The sequence below is a fragment of the Diaphorina citri genome, unplaced genomic scaffold, assembly GCF_000475195.1.
Source record: "Diaphorina citri unplaced genomic scaffold, Diaci psyllid genome assembly version 1.1 scaffold8, whole genome shotgun sequence".
NCBI classification, from domain to species: domain Eukaryota; kingdom Metazoa; phylum Arthropoda; class Insecta; order Hemiptera; family Psyllidae; genus Diaphorina; species Diaphorina citri.
Window position 1 is genome coordinate 514,869 of NW_007377447.1, and position 23,057 is coordinate 537,925.

Sequence of the window (23,057 nt, forward strand, 5' to 3'; positions counted from 1 at the left end):
TTATGTACAGGTACTCATTGGTTTCAATATTAGTATAGATGATTTCTTTTCCGTTCAGATCGTAATGTGGAGCTCCTAATTTCTCGATATATTGACAGAGGATTCTGTATTGGGCTATGAGGTTTAGTGTCATCGTAGGCATCATAGTAAATATGATTGAAATCAAGATAAAAGTGAGCCCGAAAACATACACTTGAAGTGTGAAAATCACTTGGTAGTTCCTAGATTCAGTCTCATCAATGAATGGGATCTTCATATTGTAAGGTAATCTTCTCTCGGGATGTTTTGCCTTATAGACTTGGTGCCAGTGCTCTATCTCATTAGGAGGCAAGGGTTTCAACGACTCTGTCACAAGCTCACAAAAACCAAGACCCATTATGATAGAATATGTTCGGAAACATCTTCTCACCTTATTTTCATACTTTTGCACAATCTTCTGGTCTACATTGCTGAAAGAATTCTCAATCAAATGAACCAGCTCTGCCAACTGCTTGTGCTTCCTATTCATCAAAAATATTTGGATGTACATACTGATAAACACAACGTCTTCACCAAGAACTTGCATGAATACAGGTAGAAACAGATAGGACTCGGTAGCAGTTCGGAGTAAATGAAACAGTAGAAACCAGAGTAGTAACAAGTGGTTTACATAGCAATAGACTTGTTGTAGATGGTTTTTCCATTGTTTGTCTTTCCTGTAAAAGTTTACAAAGCCAACTATTTCCAGAAGGGTCTTACATAGCAATAGACTTGTTGGAGATGGTTTTTCCATTGTTTGTCTTTCCTGTAAAAGTTTACAAAGCCAACTATTTCCAGAAGGGTTGTCGTGAATGCAGCGTGCGTGGATTGTTTCTTTTTTGGATCCATTGTTATACTTGTTGTTCAAGTTGACTTGTTTTTCAAACAAATGAAATAAATAAGCATATCTCCAGATTCTCCAGTACAGTTCTACATATAGTTTGCATTTTGAATGATTATTATGGCTCAATTCACTAGGTCATTAAGTGTATTACTGGATAGGGGTAGTACCTGCAAGCTACAAGAAAATTGATACCTACCTAAGGTGCCTATTAATGTAGGTTGCCACTTTAAACATCATAATTATAAATTAGTCACTCGGACATTTCCAAGCATTCGATTCCAAGCCAGGGCGGAAATTTTACCTGGATTTCTCCGTCTCAGGACTGAATGGGAATTGTGCTTCGATGTAAAGAGAATTCAGAGTTGAAAAATAATAATTATTATTTTAAAAAAGTAGGTAGGGAAACTTTGTTGTGAAATAAATTAAAAAGGGAATGAAGGAACAAAGTTGTAGAGAATAAAGAAAAGCATCCCTCTTTCGGAGAGGGGAAGAGAAAAAATTGAGAAAGGGAAAGAGAGAGAGGGGGAAAGAGAGAGAGAGAGAGGGAAAGAGAGAGAGGGAGGGAGGGAGGTTGGGAGGAGGAACACATGTATGTATTGAGATAAAATTGAAGAGTTGCCAACTCTTTGTTTTATTATGATTGTGCATAATATGCACTTGAATCAGCTGACAATTTTCCGTATTCTTCAAATATTCATAATTACCTGTGGTTTGTCAATGAAGTATTTGCGTTTATTGTTTTCAAATTTTTGCGTTCGTTAGTTTTTGTCTCCGTAGTGATTACATTATACATAACTACCTGACCATTTGACACTTGAATCGAAAACTAGTGGTTTTTTTTTCCAACCCAAAATGTTTTGCAAAATTCTGTTCCTAATGTTGAACTTGATCAGGAAATTCAATTCAAATCGACAAACGAAAGTATACAAGAAAATTAAGACCTACCTAAGGTGCCTATTACTGTAGGTTGCCACTTTAAACATCATAATTATAAATTAGTCACTCGGACATTTCCAAGCGAATGGGTAAAGCGTGAGCTTACTGTGACATAATAGTAGTGTCGACTCCTCTAGGGAAGTTCAAAACAAAAGTTCTAATGTGGCGTGATCAGAAAAACTTAGTAGGCATGTGGTTTTATTGTTCCCGAATTTTTTATACGATAAATAACATGTATGATGTCACGAGGCAAAATGTCGTACAAGCTAAAGTAGAACCTTACTAGTACTGCTAACTACATTTTAATGTACTATCGCAAATTGTTCACCTTCAACAAGATGTTCAACAAATACAAGATAGTGGTCCCTACTATTGTTAGGGATATCCTATTGAATAGAAATGAAAACACTTATGATTGAATTTTGATTTTTTCCTATTGACGTCATTTCACATTCTGGCATTTTAGAAATTCCTTTTTTGAATCTTCATGTTTGCAATTTGAGAGCACATTTTGAAGCTAATCTTCATATAGTTTTTGGAATTTTGAGGACGTCTTTTGAATTTAGGATATTCATACCGTCTGTAATTTTGAGGATTTCTTCTAAATTTAGGATCTTCATACTGACTGCAATTTTGAGGATTTCTTCTAAATTTAAGATCTTCATACTGTCTGCAATTTTGAGGATATCTTCTACATTTAGGATCTTCATACTGTCTGCAATTTTGAGGATATCTTCTACATTTAGGATCTTCATACTGTCTGCAATTTTGAGGATATCTTCTACTTCAATCTTCATACTGTCGGCAATTTTGAGGATTTATTCTAAATTTAGGATCTTCCTATCGTCTGCAATTTTGAGGATTTCTTCTAAATTTAGGATCTTCATACCGTCTGCAATTTTGAGGATTTCTTCTAAATTTAGGATCTTCATGCCGTCTGCAATTTTGAGGATTTCTTCTAAATTTAGGATCTTCATACCTTCTGCAATTTTAAGGGTTTCTTCTAATTTTAGAATCTTCATATGTATAGGTACTTTCTGGAATTTTGAGGATTTCTTCTAAATTTAGGATCTTTATACCGTCTGGAATTTTTAGGGTTTCAAATTTAGAACATTCATTTTTATAGGTACTGTCTGCAATATTGAGGATTTCGAAATTTAGGATTTTCATACTGTCTGCAATTTTGAAGACTTCTTCTAAATTTATGATCTTCATACCGTCTGTAATTTTGAGGATTTATTATTAATTTAGGATCTTCATACTGTCTGCAATTTCGAAGTAACTTCTAAATTTTTTGAGGGTTTCTTCTAATAAAAGATTCATGCTTTCGGAAATTTGGAGGATTTGTTCTGGAATTTAGATTTATTCTAGAATTGTGCAGGAAGCTTTTAGAATTTTGGTGATTCATATTCTTGTAAAAATTTGGGGTTCATACTTTCTCAAATTTAGAAGTGTTCTTTGTTTTTTGGAAGTTTTTCCGAATAACAAGTTTTCATTATTAGACAAGTGAATGGGTAAAGCGTGAGCTTACTGTGACAATAGTAGTGTCGACTCCTCTAGGGAAGTTCAAAACAAAAGTTCTAACGTTGCGTGACCAGAAAAACTTAGTAGGCATGTGGTTTATACGATAAATCACAAACATGTATGATGTCACGAGGCAAAATGTCGTACAAGCTAAACTAGAACCTTACTAGTACTGCTAACTACATTTTAATGTACTATCGCAAATTGTTCACCTTCAACAAGATGTTCAACAAGTACAAGATAGTGGTCCCCACTATTGTTAGGGATATCCTATTGAATAGAAATGAAAACACTTATGATTGAATTTTGATTTTTTTCCTATTGACGTCATTTCACATTCTGGCATTTTAGAAATTCCTTTTTTGAATCTTCATATTTGCAATTTGAGAGCACATTTTGAAGCTAATCTTCATCTAGTTTTTGGAATTTTGAGGATGTCTTTTAAATTTAGGATATTCATACCGTCTGCAATTTTGAGGATTTATTCTAAATTTAGGATCTTCATACTGTCTGCAATTTTGAGGGTTTCTTTTGAATTTAGAAGCTTCATACTTTCTGTAATTTTGAGGATTTCTTCTAAATTTAGGATCTTCATACTGTCTGCAATTTTGAGGATTTCTTCTAAATTTAAGATCTTCATACTGTCTGCAATTTTGAGGATATCTTCTACATTTAGGATCTTCATACCGTCTGTAATTTTGAGGATTTCTTCTAAATTTAGGATCTTCATACCGTCTGCAATTTGGAGGGTTTCTTCTAAATTTAGGATCTTCATATCGTCTGCAATTTTGAGGGTTTCTTCTAAATTTAGAATCATCATAGGTACTTTCTGGAAATTTGAGGTTTTCTTCTAAATTTAGGTTCTTTATACCGTCTGGAATTTTTAGGGTTTCATCTAAATTTAGAATATTCATTTTTATAGGTCCTGTCTGCAATTTTGAGGATTTCGAAGTTTAGAATCAAATGAAGAAAATTTCTTTTGGACATGTGAAGATTCATGCTTTCGGAAATTTGGAGGATTTGTTCTGGAATTTTGATTTATTCTAGAATTGTGCAGGAAGCTTTTAGAATTTTGGTGATTCATATTCTTCTAAAAATTTGGGGTTCATACTTTCTCAAATTTAGAAGTGTTCTTTGTTTTTTGGAAGTTTTTCCGAATAACAAGTTTTCATTATTAGAGAGCTGTTTCTAATTTCTGGTAAACTGTAGAGCTGTTTTTAGTTTCTGGTAGAGCTGTTTCCAATTTCTGGTATACTGTAGAGTTGTCGTCCAATTTGGTGTGAGCAGATGACCCACCGTAGCGGCATGGGTGTATCAGAGGATGTGTTGGTACTTTGAAGATTTTGTGTCTGTTGTTTTTGTGAATTTAAATGTTTATGTTGTCAACTGAATTTATTTTTATGACAATTAAAAGACAGAGCAAAGGCCAACGTAATTTTTTTACATTTTCAAGACGGGAAAAATAGGTGATTGTCTACTGGCCATTTGGAATGACGTTTCTTTTCCAAATTTTTATATTCCTATACCACGAGCCCCCACGGTGTTACAGTTTATAAATTCACATACATAATTTTTTGGAAAATATCAGCTTAATAACTTACACAAAGGCTAATTTGGATTCAACATGATAAAATCGAACGAAATTATAATGGCGTTATAATAACAACAAAACTACAGGTTGATGCTCGAAAATGTCAAGGTTAATCCATATTCGGGACAGGTTGTTAGACAATGTAGTGTAGGTAATATTGTAAAAAATAAATGAACTTGTTAAGATTTCATGAACGTCATTGGGCGTGCTTATTACACTGGACATGGACACAGAAAGTCCCGGGTTCGATTCCAACTGTAGAGCTGTTTTTAGTTTCTGGTAGATTGTAGAGCTGTTTCCAATTTCTGGTATACTGTAGAGTTGTCGTCCAATTTAGTGTGAGCAGATGACCCACCGTAGCGGCATGGGTGTATCAGAGGATGTGTTGGTACTTTGAAGATTTTGTGTCTGTTGTTTTTTGTGAATTTAAATTTTTATGTTGTCAACTGAATTTATTTTTATGACAATTAAAAGACAGCAAAGGCCAACGTATTTTTTTTTACATTTTCAAGACGGGAAAAATAGGTGATTGTCTAATGGCCATTTGGAATGACGTTTCTTTTTCAAATTTTTATATTCCTATGTTTGGGCTTAAATACCACGAGCCCCCAAGGTGGTACAGTTTTCCAATTTGGTGTGAGCAGATGACCCACCGTAGCGGCATAGGTGTATCAGAGGATGTGTTGGTACTTTGAAGATTTTGTGTCTGTTGTTTTTTGTGAATTTAAATGTTTATGTTGTCCACTGAATTTATTTTTATGACAATTAAAAGACAGAGCAAAGGCCAGCGTAATTTTTCTTACATTTTCAAGACGGGAAAAATAGGTGATTGTCTACTGGCCATTTGGAATGACGTTTCTTTTTCAAATTTTTATATTCCTATGTTTGGGCTTAAATACCACGAGCCCCCAAGGTGGTACAGTTTATAAATGCACATACATAATTATTTGGAAAATATCAGCTTAATAACTTACACAAAGGCTAATTTGGATTCAACATGATAAAATCGAACGAAATTATAATGGCGTTATAATAACAACAAAACTACAGGTTGAAGCTCGAAAATGTCAAGGTTAATCCATATTCGGGACAGGTTGTTAGACAATGTAGTGTAGGTAATATCGTAAAAAAAATCTGGTGTGAACATCACACGACTTTCTATTACATTTGCAGAATCCGTAGGTATTTGAAAAGAAATAGAAAATAAAAAAAAAAGGAATAAAAGGGAAATTTGTTGACACAGGGGAGTATCGAACCCGCAACTTCTCAACTGTAAGTCGGACAGTGCTAAAAGTAGCACCATTCGATTCCGCGTGAAAAATCACATGGGATCAACTATTCACTTGCTTATTTGGTAACGGTTCACAAATAAAAGGGAAATTTGTTGACACAGGGGAGTATCGAACCCGCAACTTCTCAACTGTAAGTCGGACAGTGCTAAAAGACAATCGCGAAATCCGCGAACATAATCGCCAAATCCGCGAACATAATCGCGAAATCCGCGAACATAATCGCGAAATCCAAAGAATATATTCATGCTGTTTGTTTACCTAATCATCCACAAGTTATTATTATTATAAAAAAAGTGGGTGGGTGCCAAAATGATGTTGTTCAGTTGTTCAACTAGCAACGTATTGTACCCACATACCTAATTGTCCCCAAAAATATTCTATTGAGAGCAAATTTTAATTACCTAACCTAACTCTTCTGAGCAAATTCTATGTATTTGCATTTTACATCACTGGATTTTAGTCTAGCGGTTTTGGGTGCGGCTCCTGTTGTCACTTCATTTTTACCTCACAAGGCTGAGTGCAACGATTCCAAACAAAGGCCCGAAAAAAAGTTCGCCGCTGCCAGGAATCGAACTGCATGCGTAGACGACTTTGAGTAGCGCGTAGTCGGCTGCTAAACCAAACTTATGGAAACGATAGAGATTAGAGACCCTTTATAGACCCTGTAATCCTGTGTCATTTTCATAGATTTGGTTTTGCAGCCGATTACGCGTTACTCAAAATCGCACGTCTATGCGTCCAATATGCGACGGGCCTCAAGCTTACCTTTCCATACAGGGTTTTACCAGGTGCGTGAAGTTAGCACCACAACTTTTGCTGGGAATTTGTACCAAAGTCCATCATTTAGTACTTATTTTGTACTTTCAAAATCACTTTGTCCAATAATTTGTACCAGCACCGTTATCTCACAGTTAGCACCGCAAAACTAAAACTCGAATTGTGAGATAACGGTGCTGGTACAAATTATGGGACAGAGTGATTTTGAAAGTACAAAATAAGTACTAAATGATGGGCTTTGGTACAAATTCCCAGCAAAAGTTGTGGTGCTAACTTCACGCACCTGGTAAAAGATTAAATAGTACCTAATAAGATTAATTTTGTACACGAAAAAGCTACAATTAAAAAAGACACTGAAACACACGAATATATAAAATAATTGATTAATTTCATTAATTCTTACAAAATAGAAAATAAATAAGTATAAACTTCCCCAAACAGATAAAGCTCGTTCTCCGAATGACTGGCTTTCTCCTATCCTCTCACTCTTCGATTTCAGGACGATAAGACCTTGAAAGTTACAGTTCCCTTTATCGAACCTAAAAACCCCCCATGGAGGAATCTCTGGCTTGAGGTATGCACGAAGCTCTGGCATGAAGTATGTACAAAAGCAGCCAGATCCGAGATTGCCCCCCATGGAGGAATCTCTGGCTTGAGGTATGCACGAAGCTCTGGCATGAAGTATGTACAAAAGCAGCCAGATCCGAGATTGACCCCCCATGGAGGAATCTCTGGCTTGAGGTATGCACGAAGCTCTGGCATGAAGTATATGTACAAAAGCAGCCAGATCCGAGATTGGGTATCATTTGAACATCGCTACTGTAGTAGCTCCGTAGGTGCAGTATAGGTCATCATTGCATAGGATTTCCATAGGACATCTATGCCACCAGAGCCAGAAGCAATCTCTTGTAATCTCCTGAACAGTCATCCTGTGGGAAGAATAAAAGGATAGATAAATTCGTCGCCACATACTCTCGGGTCTAGAATCTTACGAGAAAGTGTCAGTGAAGTTAACCTCACAAGTTTTCGGATACTTTTCGTTCTAGAATCTTACGAGAAAGTGTCAGTGAAGTTAACCTCACAAGTTTTCGGATACTTTTCGTGTGTAATTTCAGATAGATAAATTCTCTGCCACATACTCGGGTCTAGAATCTTACGAGAAAGTGTCAGTGAAGTTAACCTCACAAGTTTTCGGATACTTTTCGTGTGTAATTTCCGACCGAATATTCTCAGCTGTATTAACTTAAAACTGTACTTGTTCAGAAGTCACGTCAATCGAAAATTGCTACAAATTTCAGCATGAGATTGTAACCCCGTCCTAAATTGCAAATGGCCTTCTTCAGAACAATTCATCCATTTCCCTCCAAAAACTTCTCTTACAATTTCAAGAAGTACTGAACTAGTATAGACCCTTATACTTACCTTGATATATTCTTCCAAAGTTTTCCCTTACAATTTCAAGCAGTCCTGGAACTACTATAGACCCTTAATGATTATAACCCCGCCCTAAATTGCAAATGGCCTTCTTCAGAACAATTCATCCATTTTCCTCCAAAAACTTCTCTTACAATTTCAAGAAGTATTGAACTTGTATAGACCCTTATACTTACCTTGATATATTCTTCCAAAGTTTTCCCTTACAATTTCAAGCAGTCCTGGGACTACTATAGACCCTTATACTTACCTTGATATATTCTTCCAAAGTTTTCCCTTACAATTTCAAGCAGTCCTGGAACTACTATAGACCCTTAATACTTACCTTGATATATTCTTCCAAAGTTTTCCCTTACAATTTCAAGCAGTACTGGAACTACTATAAACCCTTAATGTATTCTTACTTACCTCGATATATTCTTCCAAAGTTTTTCCTTACAATTTCAAGCAGTCCTGGAACTACTATAGACCCTTAATACTTACCTTGATATATTCTTCCAAAGTTTTCCCTTACAATTTCAAGCAGTCCTGGAACTACTATAGACCCTTAATACTTACCTTGATATATTCTTCCAAAGTTTTCCGTTACAATTTCAAGCAGTTCTGGAACTACTATAGACCCTTATACTTACCTTGATATATTCTTCCAAAGTTTTCCGTTACAATTTCAAGCAGTCCTGGAACTACTATAGACCCTCAATACTTACCTTGATATATTCTTCCAAAGTTTTCCCTTACAATTTCAAGCAGTCCTGGAACTACTATAGACCCTTAATACTTACCTTGATATATTCTTCCAAAGTTTTCCTTTACAATTTCAAGCAGTCCTGGAACTACTATAGACCCCTAATACTTACCTTGATATATTCTTCCAAAGTTTTTCCGTAGAGTTTCAAGAAGTTCTGCTTGATGTCTCCCAGATCGATCTCAGATCTCGTGACGTAGAGTTTCAAGAAGTTCTGCTTGATGTCTCCCAGATCGATCTCAGATCTCGTGACGATAATTCGAATGAGGGTTTTATCATCTGTACCAATGCCCGCCATAGCGTCTTTCAATCTTCGAGCCAGGTAGGAGCTCTTGTCCTTCACACATTGCACTGCAAGGAAACATTTATTTGAGGTATAGCTGAAAGTTTTTTGCAATTTTTGTAAATCTTATTATCTGAGTCGAATGGACAAAAATTTTAACTCGTACCTCGATTGAAAATATTTCAAGGAGTTATAGGGGAAATAAGTCTACTACTTACACAGTTTTAAAGTTATACGACTTTTAAAGTTATAAAGTCGTATAGATTTACCCGACTTTTAGAGCTGTTTACCCCTGCAACCAAGTCTCAGAAAGGGCACTACACAGTTAAGTACCTACATAACTTCCTATCATATTTTATTTGAGGTAGGTATAGCTGTATATCGACTTTCTGAGTTATCTATATCGTTGAAAGAGTGCGAAAAGATCTACTTTCTATATTGGTTGCAAAGTTCACTTTAGGGTTGTATTGAAATGAGAGCAAAAACAAAATGGCTATCTCCATTTAAATGTTAACTAGTCTTGAACTTTGACTGCATTTATCTCAAAACTCTTTTTTGGACTTCAAATGAACCATTATTATACCTAGTAATCCAATACAGGTTGTAACTACCATCGACTATTGTGTTCACAGGTTGTAGCGAAGAAGATGCGTGACACCAACTCCATGGTGGAAGAGTTCATGTTGTTGGCCAATATTTCCGTGGCGGAAAAAATCTTCCACGAATTTCCGGACAACGCTAAGGAAATAAGTCTACTGCACAGTTTTAAAGTTATAAAGTCGTATAGACTTACCCGACTTTTAGAGCTGTTTGCCCCTGCAACCAAGTCTCAGAAAGGGCACTACACAGTTAAGTACCTACATAACTTCCTATCATATTTTATTTGAGGTAGGTATAGCTGAAAGTCTTTTTGCAATTTTTGTAAATCTTATTATCTGAGTCGAATGGACAAAAATTTTAACTCGTACCTCGATTGAAAATATTTCAAGGAGTTATTTTCGGATGGTGTTCTCGTAAAGACCCAGGACCTAAATGGGAGGTATTGTGTCTCTTCTCGGCCATCTAATGAGAAAAATTCTACGGAATGGATATGCTCTGACACAGACCACAAGAGTCTAATTCTTCTATCTAATGAGAAAAATTCTACGGAATGGATATGCTCTGACACAGACCACAAGAGTCTAATTTAGCAGTTGTTTCATTGCTACGAAATGGACAACGCTATGCTTCGCCGGCATCCGGTGCCGCCTCCGGCAAATTTTGAGCCGCTCCTACATGCTGCGAGGCGCCAGGGGTTCGAACTAAGTGTGGGCACCGGCAAGGAGCTGGCGACTTCGCTGGATGCTGCGGTCAAACCTGAGAACCCCTACTTTAACACGATGCTGAGAATCATCGCAACCCGGTGTATGCTGCAGGTAAGATAATTATGTTGTCAGTGCTTCCCAAACTGTATGCCGCGGCACTCTAGTGTGCAGCGAGAATTGGGATTTTTCCCTAGATAAAGATCACAAAACTGATGAGACAAAAAAGTTTGCTGGACAAAAAAAAAAAAAACAAGTGCCGCCGAAAGATAGGACTCTGGAAAAGTGTGCCACAGTGGCAACAATTTTGAGAAGCACTGGGCTACAACTATCATAATGCCTTTTTAAAATAGGTTTGTTTGAGGGAACTGTAACGTAACTACTGAAATTTTAGCCAAAGGCACCTCCATCCCCATCTATTAGGTACTGGTAGGCCCTGGTGTTCAGGCACTTCCATTGGTTTGAGCCAAATATCTACTGGTGTCATTTCTGTTGGCTTAGAGCAGGGATTCCCAAGCTTGCTCAAGCCACGGACCACTTTTGTATTTTACGATTTCCCACGAACCACTCGGACCAACTTTATCCTCTTGTTCCTCTTCCAGGCTGTGTACTTCTCCAGTGGTATGCTGCAACAGTCCGACTTCCACCACTACGGTTTGGCCACTCCCATCTACACTCACTTCACGTCACCCATCCGTCGGTACGCGGATATTATCGTACATAGACTCTTGGCGGCGTGTATTGGAGCGGATGCTACCTATCCGTCCCTATTGGACAAGAAAGCGAGTACGGCCCTGTGCTATAATCTCAACTATAGGAACCGGCAGGCCCAGTATGCAGGCCGGGCCTCGGTGGCACTTCACACTCATTTGTTCTTCAGGTGAGACCAAACCCTTCTTTGAATACCTAATTGTTCTTTTTTTTTTGTCGGTTTTTGGTTACCAGTGGTCCTTTACTGGAGTGTATATTTAAAAGGTTTACGGAAACATTGTAAACCTTTTAAATATACACTGTGGTCATAAAGTCCCAGGCCACCATTGTAACTTTTTTACTGTTCAACCTAGGCAGTTGAAATTTCATATGCAGCCCTTGATTATGATGAAGAATTTTGGTAGGTACTCAAAATTTTGGAGGGCCTCCTAGGGGCGGCCTCAGGTCAGGGGGAGTCAACTTTAGAATCTTAAATGAGAATCCCCTATTTGTTATACATCATATAGAAAGCATTAAAAAACGTAGTATTCTAGTGTAAGATAGAATAGAATATACCGTGTTTATTCTGTTGGGATAGGACTGAAAACTCCCTTTGCCCCCGCAGTCTAACCAAGGTCTTATGTACATATTTTGACATAATATGGGCAGCATAAGATAGAGCTCTTTGTGGACACACTGGTGTGAGGAATTGAGGATCGATGCTCCAGGGCCTAGACTAGGGTCAATGACCCATGGTCGCACTTAACCTTGTTTCCCTCTGTTTCCCCCCAGGTCCCGCTTCTAGTGTAAGATAGAATAGAATATACCGTGTTTATTCTGTTGGGATAGGACGGAAAAGTCCCTTTGCCCCCGCAGTCTAACCAAGGTCTTATGTACATATTTCGGCATAATATGGGCAGCATAAGATAGAGCTTTTTGTGGACACACTGGTGTGAGGATCGATGCTCCAGGGCCTAGACTAGGGTCAATGACCCATGGTCGCACTTAACCTTGTTTCCCTCTGTTTCCCCCCAGGTCCCGTGTTCAAGATGAAGACGGCTACGTCCTCTACGTGCGTAAGAACGCTCTACAGATCCTCATCCCCAAGTACGGCCTGGAGGGAACTCTATTCCTGCGCTGCGATTCCCTTCGCACTTAACCTTGTTTCCCTCTGTTTCCCCCCAGGTCCCGTGTTCAAGATGAAGACGGTTACGTCCTCTACGTGCGTAAGAACGCTCTACAGATCCTCATCCCCAAGTACGGCCTGGAGGGAACGCTATTCCTGCGCTGCGATTCCCCCAGTGTGTCGTGGACCTACAACGAGAAGGAACAATCCCAGTCGTGTGGCAGTGTTGTGTTCCATAGTTTCGATCCGGTCACGGTACAGCTCAGTTTGGATAGGAGCAATGTGCAGCATGAGAAGTTGGTACTGCGACTAGTGCGCCCTGTGATTGAAGGATTCAGTGTTTCCTCAGCCGGAGAACAGGGAGAGGAGAAGATGGAAGAGGGAGAGACGAGAAGCTTGTACTGCGACTAGTGCGCCCTGTGATTGAAGGATTCAGTGTTTCCTCAGCCGGAGAACAGGGAGAGGAGAAGATGGAAGAGGGAGAGAAGGAGGAGGAAAGAAAAGGCTCCGAAGAGCCGGAGACGAAGAAACGAAAGAAGAAAAGTAAGAAGAAGTAAACCCGAAGGCAAGGTAAGTGGACACCAGGACCGAGTGGTATTTTTCTTTTGGAAACCGAGACGATTTCCCTTCTTTCTGCTTGGTAGTGCCTCTACTAAACCATAGGAAATCCCCCATCCTGAAGACAGGAAATTGTTTCCTTTTCCGAAAGGAAAGTACACCTCTAAATGGATTGGCTATAATCTATGGATTGGTGCTCATGAGGGTGAATGCACCCCGAAATAGACAGCATGTATTATCCCAGACGATCACCGTTGCTTGACTTGAGTAAAAAATAAATTTCCATGTCCGTGAGATCTCACGGTTTTGGAAGGATTGGGGGTTCAAAACCCCTTGAACGCCCAGAAATAATATCTAGGCTCCTTCCACGTGTAAATTTGAAATTATGATAACATTGTCTATCTATTCAAAGTGCTAATTGCAATTTGGCCCAGACTCTGGAGAAAAGATTCGTTTTCCGAACTCTGAAATCCAAATCAATTTGACTGAATTCCGAACCTATAACTCAATGTTAAATGTTAACATCATGTTGATTGAACAAACAAATAAAAAGAACGAGCATTTGCTCACGATCAGGTAGACCTGACAGGCGGACCTGTTCAGCCGTACCTGTCAGGTCTACAGAATAACCTACCTCATTTAGGATGAAACTGAAAAGTCCCTTTACCCCCGCACTCTTAAACGCCCTGACGACATCGATGGTTGGGTTATTGTTGTTGGCCTTATGATATAACGTGAGGCCAACAATGACCCAACCAACCAACCTCAGTGGTTAGCACGGTGGACTTTAAATCTGAAGGTTGGTGGTTCGAGTCCAAGTCATGTCATAAAATTTAGCGTAGTATATTAAGCGGGGAAGGACATTTGTGACAAGCATTTATGCTTAACACAATTAAAATTCCTCCAATGACCCAACCAAAAATGTTGTTGGGACGGTCAATGTTTCTGCGAGATATGTCTCCCAGTTTACCTGAGACTTTCTCATAGTCCTATAACTAATTACAAGGCAAATATTTATAATTAATTCCATTAAAACATAAGAGGTGAGGTGAGGTGAGGTGCAGATTAGTCAACAATAGGTGTCGTACCCCGAAAATACGCTGAACAATTTCAGCAACAGTAAACTTGCAAAGTATTTTCTACAGAATCCCATTTGACCATTACAGGTGGGTGTACACATAGCGGATGTGTCCCATTTCATCAAGCCAGGCACCCCATTGGACGAGGGGACATTTGTGACAAGCATTTATGCTTAACACAATTAAAATTCCTCCAATGACCCAACCAAAATTGGGGCGGTCAATGTTTCTGCGAGATATATCTCCTAGTTTACTTACCTGAGACTTTCTCATAGTCCTATAACTAATTACTAGGCAAATATTTATAATTAATTCCATTAAAACATAAGAGGTGAGGTGAGGTGCAGATTAGTCACTAATATGTAGGTGCCGTACCCCGAAAATACGCTGAACAATTTCAGCAACAGTAAACTTGCAAAGGATTTGCTACAGAATCCCATTTGACCATTACAGGTGGGTGTACACATAGCGGATGTGTCCCATTTCATCAAGCCAGGCACCCCATTGGACGAGGAGGCAGCGCTGAGGGCTACCACTGTCTATCTGGTAGATAAAAGAATAGACATGGTACCAGGCCTGCTCAGTGGTAACCTGTGCTCCTTACGAGGTAAGTAACCAAACATATGGATAGAAGAAGAGGTGGAAGAATGGAGAGAGTTTGTTGGGATTCAAAGATGGGCCAATGAGTTGGTAAAAAGAATACTCACCTCGAGCATATCTGTAATAAGTTATTAAATAATTAAAAAGTGTATTTTTTAACATTTACATTATCTGTTCATAGAATTTATCACAGGATTAAATGGCGAGATTAAATCCTAAACGTCAGAAAAATCATAAGTTACGTGCCAACTTTAGCAGAGGCTTTCGATGTAAACTTCTAAAGCCATAAAAAGGTTACCCTCATGGATAGAAGAAGAGGTGGAAGAATGGAGAGAGTTTGTTGGGATTCGAAGATGGGCCAATGAGTTGGTAAAAAGAATACTGACCTCTAGCATATCTGTAATAAAATAAGTTATTAAATAATTAAAAAGTGTATTTTTTAACATTTACATTATCTGTCCATAGAATTTATCACAGGATTAAATGGCGAGATTAAATCTCCTAAACGTCAGAAAAATCATAAGTTACGTGCCAACTTTAGCAGAGGCTTTCGATGTAAACTTCTAAAGCCATAAAAAGGTCACCCTAAATAAAAGCAGTTTTTCCCCCTTAGCCCTCATGTGTTAACCTTAACCTTACCCATGTTAACCAAACTAAAATAGTACAAAAAATGGCTTTTGACATTTTTTTTTTTACATCTACATGTAATAATAATATAATCCCCACAAAAACACAAATGTGAAAAAAAAAGGCCAAGTTCCTATCCAAAAATGTCGGCCTATAAAAGTGGTGAGATCAGAAAATAAAGGCCAAGTCTGCATTCCCAGTTTTTCGTGCCTTATGAATCTTAATTCCTTCAACCTTCTCTCAGTTTCAACTTGGCTATGTTTTCTCTTCGGATTTCACGTTTATTTATTTATTTATTTGAGTAGGGGAAACATAGCCAAGTTGAAACTGAGAGAGGGTTGAAGGAATTAAGATTCATAAGGCACGAAAAACTGGGAATGCAGACTTGGCCTTTATTTTCTGATCTCACCACTTTTATAGGCCGACATTTTTGGATAGGAACTTGGCCTTTTTTTCACATTTGTGTTTTTGTGGGGATTCTCACTCCTTTTTTCTAAGTATGTATTTTAACATGATTAGTAGGTAACGGAGGTACCTACAGATCTTCTTATTACCGTGAGTTGTTGTTGTTGTTGGTGTTGTTGTTGTTGGTGTTGTTGTTGTTGTTGAAAACCGCCAAAAAGCTATAAAATGCCGCCAACCGGTGCACCAATCTTAACCAAAAGTTTCGTGTCGCATCCTTGTCACATTTGACAGCTGCATGCCAAATTTCAAGTCTAGCTAATACCGTTATTGTTGAATTACACTGAAAACCGCCAAAAAGCTATAAAATGCCGCCAACCGGTGCACCAATCTTAACCAAAAGTTTCGTGTCGCATCCTTGTCACATTTGACAGCTGCATGCCAAATTTCAAGTCTAGCTCTTACCGTTCTCGAGATATTTTGTTTACAGACAGACGGAAGGACAGACACACGGAGCAATGGCTGAAACTTTGTATTTAGGCTCAATGGCTGAAACTTTGTATTTAGGCCTCCTATAGGATAAGGAAAGTATAATAGAAATTAAAAGTGTCAAGATGAAACTTAGAGCCCACTTCTTTCGTAAAATTATTCCTAATTCCAACTTTGCTTTCTGTGTGCACAGAGTCTGGGCGTTATCAAATGCTTCAGTCCGAAATCTCAGCGCGATTTACAGTTCTATAATCTGCTTTATCTTACTGAAGAAGTGACAGCGGCTGTCAAATCGTTTCCTAATGTTAACACAGAGGTGGTTCAATGGGCTTCTAGTAATCCTGTGTGCTAACGGCTAACCCACACAGAGGTGAGTGTTTATTAGTATGCTTTTTGAAACTCCTTTCTATTTTTGTATATTTAACTTCAACTGTGGGTACTTAGCAATAACAGTTTATGGGTTGAAATACTATCCAGAAGCAACGTTGCTTAACTTCAGTGATCTTTTAGTAACTGGTTCATTTAACGCGCTAATACCGCGTCGTTAACTAAGGTCGAGGTTTACCACCGTGGATTGTCTAAGGATTGAGTTCAGTCCGAGGTTGTCCTGGCTATTAAGTATAGGGAAATCCTCGTTTCATCTTAATCCCTAGTTGGTAAACCCCAGCACAAGTCAAAGTGTTGGAAACGGCTGCACAGCTACTACCTCAGTTGTATTCGATTATGTGAATTTGAATTCAGTCAAACATGGCTGAACCAATGAGATTGTGAGATTTCGCTGTGTTTATGTCCAAAGCTCCAAAAGAATCTCGTAGGTTCAGCCATGTTTGACTGAATTGAATTTCACATAATCGAATATAACTCTTCCACCTATAGCCTGTTTCACGAAAGAATGGAATAATAAAAGTTCCAAGTGTAAAAGTTACAATACTTTTTACATTGCACTAAACTCTGTCCAAATGATGACAACATGTCATCATTTGAGTATTTAAAATTAAATGGAGTGACATTTTACAAGCCAGTAACTGCACAGGTAAGCTTTTGTTGTTTAATACCTGGTATATTGGGTCATTCTATTACGAAATGTAAAATGTTAAGTCTGAAGTTTTTTTTTTAAGAATAACCTAACTCCGATAAGTCCTTCGTTGTTTCCTTCCCCAGACCTGGCTCTGTATCGGGGTATCTATTCTGGTGACTATACCTCTTCTCTACTGCCTTCATATGATCAGTCCTTACTATGAACATTACAAGATACGAGAACAGAGCGGATTCCATAAGTTTTCAAACTGCGTGTGGTACATCTACGGGGCTCTGTTGCAACAAGGTACGTGAAAACAAGAGCTGACCTTATTTCATGTTTCAGCTGTCATCCCAGATAGTGTAGTTAAACTTAGAACTAGTCAAGGGAGGGTCATTTTGCCGAAAATAAGATAATAGTACTAAAATTTGGACATTGTCCAAGCATTTCTTCTTCTTCCTCCTAGCCTTTTCTTACTTAAATAGGGTCGGCGTTTCTTGTCAGTCCCTTCCAGACAGCCCTATTGTGTACCTCATGCCCTGTTAAATGTTTCTCACTTAAGTCTTGATTCACACAATCCTTCCACCTCTTTTCGGCCTTCCTCGCCCTTGTCTCCCCCCTCACTTCCTTTCCAAGTATTAGTGTCAGTAAATTTTCAACTATGTTGAGGATAAAATAATTCAGTAAAACCCACTTCTTTTCAACTTTCTTCTCCCTCAGGAGGTGGTAAATTACCAGAAGCAGACTCGGGTCGTCTGGTCATAGGAACCTGGTGGCTATTCGTCCTCGTCATTGTGACCACCTACTGTGGTAATTTGGTGGCCTTCCTGACATTTCCTATGATGGACACACCAGTCACCAATGTCAACGAATTGCTCGAGAACAAATGGCGGCTGAGCTGGGGAATGTCGGAATTTTCCACCCTCCATACCACACTACAGGTTACGGGATATTACTATTATTTTACTTTTGAAATTTATTTAAATTAGTTATAGCTAAAATAACTTTTTTTACATATAACAAAAAAAATCTGTACCTAAACAAGACCTTGTTTAGACTGCGGGAGTAAAGGGACTTTTCAGTCTCATTCTGGCAGTATAAACAGGGTCGGCGTTATAAATGTTTACCCGGACCCATTCAGGCCTAATGTGAGTATCTGACTAAAATCTCAGGGAAATGGTGAGGCAGGAAAGCCTGATACGACTGTAGCATTCACTAGAGAATTAGTTATAGCTAAAATAACTTTTTTTACATATAACAAAAAAAAATCTGTACCTAAACAAGACCGTGTTTAGACTGCGGGAGTAAAGGGACTTTTCAGTCTCATTCTGGCAGTATAAACAGGGTCGGCGTTATAAATGTGTTACCCGAGCCCATTCAGGCCTAATGTGAGTATCTGACTAAAATCTCAGGGAAATGGTGAGGCAGGAAAGCCTGATACGACTGTAGCATTCACTAGAATTCTATGAGAATCGTCTGGTAAGTGGTGTGATATTCACTTTGATTTTTCCTTCCTGCCTCGATGGTGTAGTGGTCAAGACGCTCGCCTGTTAAACAGGAGGGCGTGGGTTCAATCCCAGCCGAGGTAATTTTACCCTCAATGTAATTTGAGAATTTGACCACACTAATAGTAGTAGCCTACTGCTGGAGTAAAGGGACTTTTCAGTCCTATGCGAGCAGTATAAATAAGCACTATTATTACTCCCCGACAGAATTCCCAAGACAATCCGAAGCTGAAGGAGCTATACGATAGTATGGAAACACATCGTGACGTCACAGACTCCGTAGTGGCTCGTATTAGAAGCGGCAGTCACGTGTTCATACAGAGGAAAACCACGCTCCTCTATCTGCTCAAGAAACAGTTCCAGAAGAGCAACAGCTGTGACTTTTCACTCGGTGAGAAAATGTGACACCAATATGTAAGAATATACAAATGAACCCTCCGGGAAAGAAAATGTAAACTGAAACCTCCAAATTTTCTTAAAAAACATCTTCATAAGGGCAGAATGAATAGATTTTTTATACTGGCATGATAGGACTGGAAAGTCCCTCTAAAGACAGCAAGACCTTTGGGCATTGGAGTCATATGAACCTTGGTTTCGGGACCCTAAGGTAACAAGAGGATCGGTTTTTAGTGGGTATGACAATCCCATACTATTTGATTTAAAGGTTTGTTAAGGTTTTTGATTTGGGGGGTCTGTCTCTCTAAGATATTCAATCTCTTTAAAAAGGACAGAGCATCCTAAGTGCCCACAAATTAACAATGTGTATTATTATTGGTCAGTTGTAATGTGACTGGTTAGTAGCAACTCACTGCAAAACTCGATTTCAAGCAATCTCATTCCATCTGACCACTTGTCAATTTCAGGGGATGAAGAATTTGCTGAGGAACAACTCTCCATGGTTCTAGCTCAAGGAAGTGCCTACATGCCCGTCATCAATAGGGAGTAAGTGGAAATCTTCATCCAATACCTACATTGTGGTTTGTGAAGCTGCCTTCCATTTCACAATCATGGGGGGATATGATGTTGGGGAGTTTGTAATGCATCTAGATTCTCGGACATCTGTACGCAACTAGTATGCAACTGGCCCAGCCTTTCTATTGTTTTGTATCATTATAAAGCAGTGTTTACCCTCTCACATTCCTTAATTCAAATGTTTTTGACTCCTTGTCTTTCCAAGATTTTCCAATCTTAAGCATGGTACCAATTTGATATTCATTCCAATAGATACCATGCTTATTGCTTGCCGTTACTTAACTCGTGTGTTCTGTTTTTGCCATCAGGATTGGGCGTATGCATCGGGTAGGTCTCATACACAAGTGGCTTCAAGATTAGTCTATGAAGTTGCCTTTTACTTGGGATACCTTTATTGTTTGGATACAATCCGTAACCTTTCAATTGACCACAGATACAATCCCTAACCTTTCAACTGTTACTTGTATGATTCTAAAGCAGTGTCTGTCTACTCTTGTAAATCAAAATCATCTGAAACTTTTTTTTGGATGGCTTGGGATCAGGTTCTCAATAATATGAGCCGTAAACTTTAGAGATCTCCCAGAAAGTTGGTGTTAATTTTTATGAGGAACCCTAATAACCCCTAAAGCAGTGTCTGTCTACTCTTGTAAATCAAAATCATCTGAAACACGTCCACACAATGAACTTTTTTTTGGATGGCTTGGGATCAGGTTCTCAATAATATGAGCCGTAAACTGTAGAGATCTCCCAGAAAGTTGGTGTTAATTTTTATGAGGAACCCTAACAACCCTATATTTTTATGAGGAACCCCTCTATCGTACCAGTTTTTCACCTAACCCTATACACACTATGCTTCCCGTTACTTAACTCGTGTGTTCTGTTTTTGCCATCAGGATTGGGCGTATGCATCGGGTAGGTCTCATACACAAGTGGCTTCAAGATTACGGGATCAGGTTCTCAATAATATGAGCCGTAAACTTTAGAGATCTCCCAGAAAGTTGGTGTTAATTTTTATGAGGAACCCTAATAACCCTATATTTTCATTAGGAACCCCTCTATCGTACCAGTTTTTCACCTAACCCTATACACACTATGCTTCCCGTTACTTAACTCGTGTGTTCTGTTTTTGCCATTATTAGGAACCCCTCTATCGTACCAGTTTTTCACCCAACCCTATACACACTATGCTTGTCGTTGCTTAACTCGTGTGTACTGTTTTTGCCATCAGGATTGGGCGTATGCATCGGGTAGGTCTCATACACAAGTGGCTTCAAGATTATCTGCCCAAGAAAGACAAATGTTGGAGTGAATCCAAATCCGCCCAGGGCACCAATCATATGGTCAATCTGAATGATATGCAAGGCTCCTTCTTTGTACTTATTATTGGTAAGAATAGATTTCTTTTTGAGAGCCTAGTTAGCTTGGTTGGTAGCGCGTCTGCCTCGTAAGCGTTAGGCCGCAGGTTCAATTTCTGAACGGGGTGGATTTTATCCTGAATTGATAATGTTCTTTCACGAAACGGCTGGTTTTCTCCTATTCTGTCTTCCTTCTCTCTTCGATTTCGGGACAATAAGACCTTAGCAGTTACTGATCCCTTTATCAAACCTCTTAGGGAGGGTTCAATTTCTGAACGGGGTGGATTTTATCCTGAATGGATAATGTTCTTTCACGGAACGGCTGGCTTTCTCCTATTCTGTCTTCCTTCTCTCTTCGATTTCGGGACAATAAGACCTTAGCAGTTACTGATCCCTTTATCAAACCTCTTAGGGAAAAAAATATGTCCCTACATTACAATACTTCGCCATCAAATTCAGAGGACTCAAAATTTGCTTCCAGGATGTATTGCAGGAGGGATCAGTATTTCCATCGAATTCTGTCTTCACATGTACAAGGCACCTTGTTTAAAATTGAAATGGGTCTACAATTTTCATTTTCAGTCAATCATGTCCTCCTCTTCACAATCTTGCCGGCAAGACTGCGGCCGAAGTTCTGACTCTGACCACAGATCCATGCCGCTATGACAAATGGGCAAGACCCAGCAAGAATGGAGAGCCCACCCAAGTGTATGCAAGGATCTATGTGTACTTCCTTGGGTCTATTGAGGCGCAGCATTTGGTAAGAGTGTCAAAATTGGATGACTTAACTCCATACACAAAAAGCTCACTCAGAGGCTTAGGGGTAGGGGCAAAAAAGCCTAAAGGATGAGTTAAGCTTCTACGAACAAACCGAGTCAATCAAACATTGACTGGACAAATCAAATTATGAAACGTTGAGTGGCCAGCAAAGACGTTGAATGCAGCGAGGTATTAACACCTTGTTAACGAAAGCCGCTAATGGTTTGAACCAACAAAAAATAATAATAATAATAAAAAATACAAGTGTGACATTTTCATGTTATTAATGGAGAACAGAAACGAGAAGAACAAATATCTACCATTACACGCAAATGTGCGAATTGATGCAAATGCAAAGCCAAACAACAATAGTGCTGGCTAATGACGCATTGGGGGCTACAGGGTGCAGCCAACCACTACTGGCACCTGTTTAGGTGTACCTATTACTGGTACATGTACAGGTGTATTTAAGACACGGGCCAGTGTTGTTAACAGGATTGGCACAAACACTGGTCAGTGTTTAAAATAAGGACAATAATTTTATTGTCCTAGTTTACAATGCTTAGTTTATGGGTGTAGTCACGACTGTAGTGTAGTAGAGGCCATTCCGAAGAGATCTCTTTTAAAATTTGTAGGGGCAGTCCCAGAAAGAACTTCAAGAAATATAAAAGAAAGAAAAGCTTTCAAAAAACTTTGCATGAATGGCCTCCTTGCTTAATACACTACACTAAATTTTATGAAGATTGGAACCGAACCATGAACTTCCATAGTTTACTGTGCTAATCACTATGCGCGACGGTTTTAAAGCGTCTATTGTTTTCAAGGGCAAGCCACCAGTTTTTTTTTTTTTTTCTGTGAACATTTAAGAGGGGTCATCTTAGGTCTTTGCACCTAGTTTAAAATTGAAATGGGTCTACAATTTTCATTTTCAGTCAATCATGTCCTCCTCTTCACAATCTTGCCGGCAAAACTGCGGCCGAAGTTCTGACTCTCACCACAGATCCATGCCGTTATGACAAATGGGCAAGACCCAGCAAGAATGGAGAGCCCACCCAAGTGTATGCAAGGATCTATGTGTACTTCCTTGGATCTATTGAGGCGCAGCATTTGGTAAGAGTTTCAACAAATTGGA

General features: G+C 38.8%; 3 protein-coding genes across 5 annotated transcripts in view; 2 read left to right on the top strand and 1 right to left on the bottom strand.

The window, feature by feature from the left end:
• The window catches only part of LOC103505091 (metal transporter CNNM4-like), a 122,814-nt gene that overhangs the window by 94,035 nt on the left and 5,722 nt on the right, over window positions 1-23,057 (top strand). The gene's annotated exons all lie outside the window — the stretch shown is intronic.
• Window positions 7,721-9,532, bottom strand: LOC103504898 (annexin-B12-like). Of its 2 annotated transcripts, none has more exons than XM_008469204.3 (3): window positions 9,385-9,532; window positions 9,274-9,327; window positions 7,721-7,911 (listed from the first exon to the last, which is right to left on the bottom strand). In XM_008469204.3, the coding sequence occupies exons 1-3, from the start codon at window positions 9,457-9,459 to the stop codon at window positions 7,861-7,863; spliced, it is 180 nt and encodes a 59-aa protein (XP_008467426.1). In that variant the 5' UTR covers window positions 9,460-9,532; the 3' UTR covers window positions 7,721-7,860. The 2 variants fall into 2 exon arrangements, with proteins under 2 accessions (XP_008467426.1, XP_008467420.1); XM_008469198.3 differs by having other exon boundaries at window positions 7,724-7,911; window positions 9,274-9,349; window positions 9,407-9,526.
• LOC113465697 (exosome complex exonuclease RRP44-like) lies at window positions 10,081-13,676 on the top strand. Of its 2 annotated transcripts, none has more exons than XM_026820432.1 (5): window positions 10,081-10,174; window positions 10,658-10,859; window positions 11,348-11,625; window positions 12,621-12,933; window positions 13,032-13,676. In XM_026820432.1, the coding sequence occupies exons 1-5, from the start codon at window positions 10,092-10,094 to the stop codon at window positions 13,116-13,118; spliced, it is 963 nt and encodes a 320-aa protein (XP_026676233.1). In that variant the 5' UTR covers window positions 10,081-10,091; the 3' UTR covers window positions 13,119-13,676. The 2 variants fall into 2 exon arrangements, with proteins under 2 accessions (XP_026676233.1, XP_026676239.1); XM_026820438.1 differs by having other exon boundaries at window positions 12,621-12,905; window positions 13,004-13,676.